Consider the following 11,246-nt stretch of genomic DNA (forward strand, 5'->3'; position numbering starts at 1 on the left):
AAAAAAAAAAAAAAAAAAAAAAACTATGACATACCCTATAATATCAAAATTAACTAATTTATTTTTTAATATAGCAAAATAAAAAAAAACATATGTGTTAAAATATATTTATATTAAACGAGAACGGGGAGGGAGAATATAATCACGTCCTCGATTCCTCGATCCCATTTATCTATCGGGAAATAATATTCCCCACTCCCTCCCGGCCCGCAGGTAAAATGGATATCCCTAGGTTTCTTGTTCAACCGCAAGTAAAATGGATATCTCTAGGTTTGTTGTTCGAAAGAAGGGTTCGAATTTTGCCTCAATGATCCTCCTCCATAATGCCAATTTCCCTCTTAATTTAGAGGGTAATTACTCGAACATTCGAAGTTCAGTCAAACTAATCAAACTAATACAGAGAATAGTGAGGAGAAAAACATACCAACTATCCAATGCATCTTTTGAAACCTTTCATAATGCTTTATTGCCATTTCTTCCAACTCCCTCAAATAAACATCATACTACAAAGGCATCAAGTAAGAATTAACAGTACTGATGCATCACTAGTTTGAATTGATAACCATGCAGACCTCCAAGTACATACCGTGCGATTTTCGATATTTAAGATTACCAAAATCGAGATGGACAAAACACTTGAATTAGATTGTAGAATTATCAAAAAGAAAATATTTTCATCAAGTAAAAGAGAACAGCAAGAAGAGAGAGCTACCAATGTACATGCAATTATGCAGTGGAAATTGCTTTGTACCCTTCCTCTTCAAGGAGTTTCGCTATAGAGATGTCTCCAGTTTTCACAATTTTTCCATCCTCCTGAAAGATCCAAATGTAGGAAAACTACCAAATTACACACAGAAACCACAAGGAAAATGGTATAAAAACAGGAAACGAGAACAAACTACGAGTATATGAGTTTTTGAGAAAATTATAGCAAAGGTTAGACCGAAGCTTTCGACAGTCATCAAAACCACGATCACTTTGTTATCCGATCAACAGTGTGTATGGAATCGGATATCTCTTTTGTTTTCTACTTCAAAATTGATTGTTTTATTCCCTTTCATCTATTCATAAATCAATTGTGATTTAACCCCACAAAAACAGGAGAAAAAAAACTAAACTAGCAAAACAGAACCAGAAACAGAGGAAAAACCGCATATATTTCTCCATCTTCTAAAACAGCCATATTGATTGAATGTTTTTCTTATGTCCAAGATACTTACCATTATATGTATGCAAGATGGTTCGATAAATTCCAGAAGTCGTAGATAATGAGTAATCATTAACACTGAATTCTTTGGTGTCAAAAGCCCATTCACCGCTTTTGCTACGTCACGAAGTGCATCGACGTCCAATCCAGAATCTATTTCATCCAGTATTGCCATCTCTGCACCCAGGACCTGAAAAGACATTAACATTTTGAGAAACGATATTAATCTTGTATTGTGATTAGCCTTACCAAGCCTATAGCATAAGTTCTTTCTTTCTCCCTTTCTGAACCAACTAACATATGCCATTGGCCCTTTCACCCTTAAGATTTACTCCTTATTCTACTAGGTTCTCAAATTTTCAACCATTTTATAATGCAAATAACTGGACCACTTGAAATGTATCATCTTCTCGACTGAATAGATAATGTCATTGGTATGCAGAGACAACACTAGTTCCTGTCAAAATAAAGAACAGCAATGCCCAAAAGAACTAGCATAGGAAAGCACGAAAAAGTAGCAACCTTACCGCAAGTTGTAAAATCTCATTACGCTTTCTTTCTCCACCACTAAACCCTTCATTGACATTTCGATTGAGAAAATCCGTCTTCATGTTCACAAGGTCAAGTTTGGGGAAGATGTATGCATAAAACTGGCGAGATAATGAAAAAGTGATTCAACTAGCAAAAGTTTAAATTTTTAATAGTCTCTAAATTTCATTAACTAAATAATTACAAGAAGAACAGTAATAAATGTGAAACAAGATAATCCAATAAAGAATGAAGCAAGATGAAAATTTCCTTATACTTGATTTTAACAAATCTGGATAAAATTTTTGAATATGATTGAACAGGGCTCTTAGTCTTACCACATCACTTACGCTGCATTGCTGGTTTTTTTATTCTTCTAGTCAGAGAAACAAATACATTGATACAGACAAAGATTACAACAAACTCAGGTCCAAGGATTAGGAATTTTCCAAACCAAGTTGAAGTAAAGGTGCAATAAAAAAAATTAAAAAGAAAAAAGCAAATAAACACAGATACATCATCATCGTACGAAATAAAATAGCTGCCATTAAACAAAAGAAACTCATAAAAATAGGTGCACTATTTGTGAGATATCTCCTCATAATACATTATTTTACTTCACAAAAGAGAGCCTTAAAGGCAGATTACAGAAGAATTCCAGCCTTTTGAGAGGGCCGTTCTCATCTTTGAGCTAGTTCATACAAGATAAAACATAACATAAACCCCAAAGACAGCCGACCAACATAAAAGGCTAAACACAAAAGACCCGTACACCAACAGCTAATAACGGCAAATCAAATAAATTAGAGGAATTTCCCTTATTACCCCTCCTAACAAAAGTTATGACAATCAGGGGCCTCACATCACCCCCAAGGTCTCTAGCACCATTCTCTCAAGGTGTAGTTTGGGTAACCTCAGATGCAAGTCTACAAACAATGCCCATGTTGTTTAATGTATTGGTACGATAGATCCTTCCACTCACCAACATTTTGATGTCGCTTGATTCCTCACTCTTTCAATATCCCAACATGCCCTTCGGCTTAGCCACCTATTTGAAGTGATCAGTTAGCATGGGTGCTTTAGGCTACACCGATTGTGCCTCCCTCACTACCTTTTTTAGATGCAATATGTGAAACACATGATTGATTGTAGCCAGGGATAACTTGAGCTTGCAGGGCACAGTAACAATTCGGCTAACAGTTCAATATGGCCCAAAATATTTGGTGACAACTTCACATTCTGTCGTCTAACCACCTATTGTTATCGATAAGGCCGGAACTTTAAGCAAACCCAATCCACTTCCTCAAAATCCATTTCAACCTTCCTTCAATCAACAAATTTTTTCATTTGTTCCTGTGCCAAATTTAGATGTGTTGTCAACCGACTCAAGGCAGCATCATCTTGTCCGGTTAACTGTTTGTTCAAAGTGACGTAGTTGGTCCTCTGAGATCCATAAAACATCAAGGGAGGGGGTGATCTCCCGTACACGGCCTGGAAGAGGGTAGTGATGGAGTTATGATAGGTGGTGTTGTACCTAAATTTTGCTCACAACTACTTGGGTTTCTCATTGCAAAAGCAACATGAATACGTCACAGTCACTTATTCACGATTTTTGTTTGTTTATCCGATTGCAGATGATATGTTGTACTCCAATGGCAGGGAGTGTCTAGGGAACGAAAATATCGATCCAAAAATGACTGAGAAAAAATTTGGTCTCGATCCAAAACAATGGAGCATGGGAAACCATGGAGGCAAACAATATCTTTCACAACTGTTAGCAACCATAGTTTTCGCATTTTACAAGTGAAAATGAAACATGTGTACTTGCTCAAAGGATCAACCACCACACATATGGCATCATGCCCACTAGCCTTCAGCAATCCTTCTATAAAGCTCATATTGATGTCCTCCCAAATGCGATATGGTCGGGTAGTGGCTACAACAACTCAGCACCTAGCGTTGACAAGTATTTTTTTCGTTGGCACGCTACACTGTGTGCACATATTCCTTCATGTTGCGCTTCATCCCCACCTAATAGAGTTCCCCAGTGAGACCCTTGTATGTTCGAAGGAACCCAGAATGCCCCCTAGCACTAAATCGTGATGAGCGTAAGGATCTCCCAATAATTCAAAATACTTGGAAAGGATTAATTGAATCTTATATAGGAGTGTATCGTGTTGAAGAGAGTACTTAGTACACAGTTTGGATCCTCCATGAGGCATTGTACAATTTTTATCAGCTTGGGGTCATGCACTGCTACTTCTTCCTTCACTTTTTGACATCTTGAATGTTGGCCATCATAATCACTCGTGGTTGAGTATCAAAGGCGATACATGACAAGGCATCGGCAACTTTGTTCTCGAGGCTTGGCTTGCATTGAATTTCAAAGTAATAATCCAAAAGCTTGGATACTCAATGTTGGTATTCCAATTAGATGGTGTTCTGTTCGAGCAAGTCCTTCAAAGATAGTTGGTCAATCCTTTCTATGAACTTTTGACCCTACAAGTACAATTGTCATTGTCGCACAGAACGAACGATAACCGTTAATTCTCTTTCATATATCAATTTAGTTTGAGCAGTGTTTGAGATTTTTTGACCTTATTGGCAATTGGTCATTGGTTGTGGGATAGGACCGCTCCTAGGCCCTTATCAAACACATCTATTTCAATCACAAATGGTAAATTAAAATCAAGTAGAGATAGGGTGACCATTGAATGCTTCAATCATTCAAAGGCCTTAGTCGCTTTTGCATCCCAGATAAACGCACCTTTTTTGTGGAGGTCAAAAAACTTCTTGAGGTTGGCAGACTAGTGGTTGTCCTTATGCTGCTAGAAGATGATGGATAGATAAGTGACATGGAAGACAATGTCTGAGAGGTAAACCAAGATGTCATCAAAGAATGCCAACACAAATCTTCAAATGAACGTCCTAAAAAATGTGGTTCATTAAGGACTAGAACATGGTCGAGGCATTTGTGAGGTCGAAAGGCATGACTAGAAACTCATAATAGCCATTGTGGATTCAGAAAGGCATGGCTAGGAACTCATAATGGCTATTGTGGATTATGAAAGCCATCTTGGGCTACCCAATCCTCCTCCTGCACGCGTATTTGGAAAACGTAGCTCTGATACCAACTTGTGCGTATTCCTTCACAATATAGTATTTTACTTCACAAAAGAGCCTTGAAGGTAGATTAGTAAACGATTCATACTTCTAGTAACTTTATTACACCACGAATTTCTTAGAGATTCTTCTGACAACGTTCAAATTACCCCCATTACACCAACAATTAGGCACCACCCTACTACATATGTTATCTCAAACTTGTAAGTAAAAGGATCGCACCCCCCTCTAAACCAGCCTCTTACTATATTATTGAAGGTAAAACTAATTGAAATGGAGTAAACCCCTAGCAGTGAATCATCAACCATTGCACCATTCTCATTCCACATAACTATTATACCTCCTGCACTACCTTCAGCGTTGAAAATAACCCAGCCAATATGTCTTCAGCTTAGAGGGATTTAATAATACTTCAGTCAACCTTAAGCTAGCTTTGATTATTGAAGAGACACTATGTTCGGATTAAATCTAAAGATGAAACATGTTATCCATGCGGATAGTAAAAAAAACAATATTTTTATGAGTTCAACAACATATAAGATGGAGATTCGAACCTTTAGCCTTTGGGTTTTCAATATTAGTCTTAACCAATTGAGTTATGCTCAAGTTGGCAACAAAAAAAACTATGCAATATAATACAGGTGATTTATTCCCCATGTCCTTGTTGAAGTTCAAAATTTGCTTCTTTTGTTGTTTTTTTTAATGAAAAATCAAGCTTTCATTAAGAAGAAGGAAAGAATACAGAAGGGTATGCAAAATAAAAAAGCCCAACCAAAAGAGTCAAATACCGAGTTAAGCATAAAAAAATACTTCAATCCAAAATGATAAGACATGGGGGAAATTACAAAATGTCTCGGAAACCAATGCCTAACATAAGAAGACTACACAAACAAAATCTAATTGATGTGCACGATGCTTATCTGCATAATAAGTACACATGGTTCTTTATTAAAGTCTTGGAAACTTCTATTAATCTTAATCAAAACAATTTTTCTTTTTGTATAACAAGAAGGAAAAAATATCGACATTTCAGTAGATGCAAAAGACTTATATGTGAATTCTGATTCCGTAAGTACCCATACATTTGACCAAGAGTGGATAAAGCATGAACATGGTATTTCAAGTGAAAAAGCATACCTCAATTGGCCCCAGCTCTGCTAGACCAAGTTTCCTCCTTCGTGCATTGTAAGCCATATTTAAAAAGTCAATATTGCTGACACCTGGAATCTCAACCGGGGACTGGAAACTCATAAACAACCCTGCAAGCGACCTTTCTTCTGGCTCCATTTCAAGCAAATCACTTCCTTTAAACTGAATACTACCACCTGTAATCTCATAATCTGGGTGCCCAACGAGTACCTTAATCCACAAAGCTTCACGTAACATTAGTGGATAAATCGAAAGAATCGAATCTCCAAGCAGATGACAATAACAGAGGCTAGGCATGTTGAGAACTACGACAATAGTCAAAAAATAATAATTATTATGGTGGCACTTGTTCTTGTCTTCTGTACCATGTATATGCCTAAATTCCCTCCTCTTTCTTTTCCTTTTTTTTTTCCCCCTTCCAAAACTTCAATCTGGAATAGGTTTAGATTCAAATAGGTAACCAGCGAAATTTGAGGAGCTTCATGCACTATACTAAATAACTAAAATAAGCTGCAAACGTTTCCATTCCAAGTACAAATCTAAGCAACAGGACAGGATTAAACCTCTAAGCTTATTACTTGCAAGGAACACGATAGACTTTTTTTACAAGGATAAAGGAAATTAACACAAACAACACTGACCTTTGCAAATGTGCTCTTTCCAGAACCGTTCTTTCCCATGATGGCATGAACCTACTAGAGGCAGGAAGAATTATTCCGAATCATACAATGAACAAAACTTCAATAAAAATCTCAAAACCTCGTAAGAAGCCACTTCACAAATCGATACTAGAGATTAATTAGAACAAACCTCTCCTTCGTTGACAACAAGGTTAACACCCTTGAGAATCTCCTTCCTAGATTCTGCAATTACAGCAGTCAAATCCTTGACTTCCAACAAAAGATTCTTCTGACTGCCAGAGGAACTCGTGGACGGAGAATTGACGGCAGGGAGAGAAGCGGTTGCTATTCGAATTAAGCGGCGGCGATTGGAACGGAAGGGGAGGGGGAAGAACGTGAGCCTTGTGGATAAAGTAGAATTACAAGGTGAATATCGAACCAGAGGAGAAGTGGCTGCGGTGGAGGAAGAAGTGCAGTAAGCCATTGATATCGCCATTGATATCGCCATTGTAGAAAGCTGGAGAAGTACACCACCAACAATTGCGTCAGGTCATGGAAGAGAGTTTAAGAGGTCCCTTCTTCTAATGGATGACGTTTGCTTTAAATAAATTATGTTTTAATGGATAGATTATAAAATAAATAAATAAATAAATTATATTTTAATGGATAGATTATAAAATAAATAAATAAATAAATAAATAAACTGTCACCCCGTGTAATTTTACAACACCGTACATGTCATTCATATATCTAACAAATCATCCAACTTAACCTATATGAACCGTTGAAAAGACCTTTTGAACGAACTAAAAGAGATGTGTTCTAGAATTAGAAGGATTGAATTGACTAAATTGAATGTGAATTAGCTAACAAGTAAACCTGTAGCTAGTCCTAGTCATCGAAGTTGCATAGTCTCACACGTGCCACACGCTTGGGACTCACAAACGAGTTCGGCCATGCAATATGGGCTCGGGCATGTCGTTTGCGTGGGTTGAAGGCTTTTGTGAGTGGGTGTTGGGCTTAGAACCTTTTTCGATTTCAGGTGGGTTGACTTCTTAGTTGATGGTGTATATGGGTTAGAATTTAGTTGAGTTGCTAGGTTGGATTTGAATCCGACCTGACCCAAGCTACTATTTATTCTCCTTCACCAAAAATTGTAACCTTTGTCTTCTCTTTTCTAGAAACGTTCCATGACGACAATTCAGTGGTTCTCTTTTCTAGATAATCACAATAAGAATGTTCGAGCTTCACCCAACCCAACTCATAACACTCTTATTTTCTCCTAAGTGCAACAAACCTGACTGACGCCAAATCTCAAGGACAATATTTGCCTCGAACAACAATGATTTTGCGATGAATTACATCAAAACAATCCAAGTTCTACATTCCATTTTATGGTCAAACTTACGCACCCATGACTCAGACAACATCAAATCAACAAATTTCAACGTTCTCAAATACCTTTTAGCAAAGAGTTCGTGTAATTTTAATAAGATTTTTGGGTAGTATCAATCCTCATCTACTTTCCTTAACGTGTACTATGAGACGCTTAACTCACGCCAAATGGCCCTCGTAATGCAAATTCGATAGCTAACTTGGTTGGATGCTTCTTAAGGTGCAGTATTGGTCATCTAACCCGCTCAAAGTTACCTTGTTCCTTTAAGATGCTCGTTTAATTCTAGTTCACTCAGCACACTCTCTCTCTTCCCCTTAAAGTACACATTTAGTTTTAACTCATCGACACTCTCTCTTCTAAACCCTTTTGATGCCTAAGCCGAAACACACCTTAAAATGCTCTTTCGATGCCTAAATCACTCGAATCCATTTTGATATGAGCCATTTAACGAAGGTTTCAAGTCATCCATGTTAGAAAGGATGCAGCTCATAAATGGTTGACCAAACTAGAGCTTTATTTTTCGCGTAAAATGTTCTTGATTTGGAGGAATGAGAATGTGGTAACGCTAATCTTAAAATAAAACACTATATCATAATTGTTGCATCAGGGGTGGATTTGATGGGAGTCCCACATCGATTGGAAAAAAGAACGAGTGCCAGCAAGGACGTAGGGCCCTGAAGGGGGTGGATTGTGATATTTCACGTTGGTTGGGGAGGAGAACGAAACACCCTTTAAGAGTGTGGAAACCTTTCCCTAGAAGACGCGTTTTAAAGCCTTAAGGGGAAGCCCGAAAGGGAAAGCCATCGGCTAGCGGTGTGCTTGGGCCGTTACACTATCATTAGGTATCATATCACTTCCTACACTTTTTGGTGTTAGTGTCAAGGTCATGCTCGTCCAGGGCTGTTGCCCATGGCCGCATGACCATGACAAGCCAAACCCTTGCATGTCTTTTCATTCTAGTGTTTTTACTTTTGTAGTTCTAGGGCATATGACGCCTCAAAAATATCATGTCTAGGCTTGCCAGACATGAAATGACTCAGAATGTACTATAAGGGGATATGACTAGTTGTCAACTTCTCCCTACCCAAGGTTATATATTGTATGCCGTTGTTATCTCTCTCTTGCTTGCTTATATAACGTCTCTTTCTAAAATCTCTCTCTGCCCTCGTTTTTTAAAATCGAGGCTAGAGGCTCGATCATACGTCGCTTGGCCATAGGCGCCGCAAGAACAAATTGGCTTAGCTCACTTTGTTGTTGGAAAGTGAGTGTCGCACAATCGCTAGTCCGCTACCTTCAAAAGTGCAATTGTGTCAAGTGGTATCAGAGCTTTGTTAGCTCCGTGATATAGCAAAGACCGAAAACATCGGAGACAAAGTCAACACCCAAAGCACAAGCCGACCGGCTTACGCTAATAGAGGAGGAAATGCTGTTCTTTAAAGAAGTCCCTGACACCCTCCGCTTCCTGGAAGCACGGGTGACCGAATTGAGTGAGAAAGTTGTAGAAATCGACCCAATGGGAAACCGCCTGGATGGGTTGCCAATCGCAGAATTGATGTTTCGAGTGACCTCGCTCGAAGAAAGAGTTGCTCCTACGAGCAGCCCAAAACCGTCTGGTAGTTCGGATAGCTCTATCGCGCACAAAGAGGGACGTGGCGAAGAGTTGGACGTGCTACAAAATACAGTGATGAGCTTGTTCAATGGATTAGCTGATGAATTCAGAACAACAATCGACGACATCCAAGAAAGGATGGCCACCATGAGCACTCGAATTGAAGTGACCATGAAAGTCGTGGAGAACATCACAACTGGGCAAACTAATGCAGGATCCAACAAACTGAGATTCCCAAACCCTAGAGCCTTCAAAAGGAATCGGGACGCCAAGGAGTTGGAAAACTTCATCTTTGATGTCGAACAGTACTTCAAAGCCACAACGGCTTGTACCGACGATAAGAAGGTGACCGTAGCCTCGATGTATCTCATAGACGACGCCAAACTTTGGTGGCGTACGAAGGTGCAAGACATCGAGGATGGATTGTGCACCATCGACACGTGGGAAGACCTCAAGAAAGAGTTGAGGGACCAATTCCTCCCTGAAAACGCAGAACATATGGCAATGGAGAAACTAGTAGCCCTGAAACATACTGGAGGCATACGAGACTATGTCAGACAGTTCTCAACCCTGATGCTAGATATCAGGGGCACATCAAAGAAGGACAAGGTGTTCTTCTTTATAAATGGGTTACAGCCGTGGGCCAAAACAAAGCTACATGAGAACAAGGTCCAAACCCATGCTGCCGCAATGGCCTGAGCCGAGAGACTCTTAGACTATGCGAACGAAGCGGGATCCCAAAGGAGAACGACACCAGCCCCAAACACTGGGGGCAAAACATACAAGCCACCAGGTCATCGAAATGGAAGCCCCAACAGACCGAACGTAGGTAACGACAGACCAAGCGGATGGACGGATAGACCTCCTCATAACAACCAAGCGGGGACATCCCGAGGACCTTACCATCAAAAGAACCACCTGACGACACCTCTACAATGCATACTGTGTAAAGGTCCCCACAAAGTATCCTACTGTCCTCATCGGGCCTCTCTCACTACGCTCCAAGTGTCCATTAAAGAGAGCAATGACGCCAGGGTCGAGACTATGCTAGACAAGAAGGAAGATCAAGACAACCCCCGAATGGGCGCGCTCAAATTCTTGTCAGCCCTCCAACGGAAGGTCGAACCGAAGGAGATAATAAATAAAGGGCTCATGTTTGTAGATGCGACAATAAATTCTCGACCGAGCAAGAGCACTCTGATAGATTCAGGAGCGACCCACAACTTCATCGCCGATCAAGAAGCCCGAAGATTGGGACTCACCATAGGAAAGGACCCTGGGAAAATGAAAGTTGTCAACTTTGAGGCCTTGCCTATTGTGGGAGTTTCCAAAAGAGTCCCCTTCAAAATAGGGGATTGAACAGGAGAGCTAGACCTTGTCGTAGTTCGCATGGACGACTTTGACGTGGTACTTGAGATGGAGTTCCTCCTAGAACACAAAGTTATCCCAATGTCACTGGCAAAATGCTTAGTGATCACCGACCACAACCCCACAATAATACCTGCAAGCATCAAGCAACCAGGTAATCTTCGAATGATCTCGACCATACAATTGAAAAGAGGACTCGCACGAGAGGAACCTACAATTATGGCCATACCATTGATGGAAGAAGCG

The 11,246-nt window shown here is 39.7% G+C and overlaps 1 protein-coding gene across 1 annotated transcript; it reads right to left on the minus strand.

Annotated features, from left to right (window-relative positions):
* Positions 1–428: 428 nt before the first annotated feature.
* Positions 429–7,207, minus strand: LOC111486361 (ABC transporter I family member 6, chloroplastic). Its single transcript, XM_023133451.1, has 6 exons — positions 6,818–7,207; positions 6,649–6,699; positions 5,996–6,217; positions 1,735–1,857; positions 1,221–1,397; positions 429–813 (listed from the first exon to the last, which is right to left on the minus strand). The coding sequence occupies exons 1-6, from the start codon at positions 7,133–7,135 to the stop codon at positions 727–729; spliced, it is 978 nt and encodes a 325-aa protein (XP_022989219.1). The 5' UTR covers positions 7,136–7,207; the 3' UTR covers positions 429–726.
* Positions 7,208–11,246: the final 4,039 nt, after the last annotated feature.

Source organism: Cucurbita maxima, unplaced genomic scaffold (assembly GCF_002738345.1).
Source record: "Cucurbita maxima cultivar Rimu unplaced genomic scaffold, Cmax_1.0 Cma_Scf00011, whole genome shotgun sequence".
NCBI lineage: Eukaryota > Viridiplantae > Streptophyta > Magnoliopsida > Cucurbitales > Cucurbitaceae > Cucurbita > Cucurbita maxima.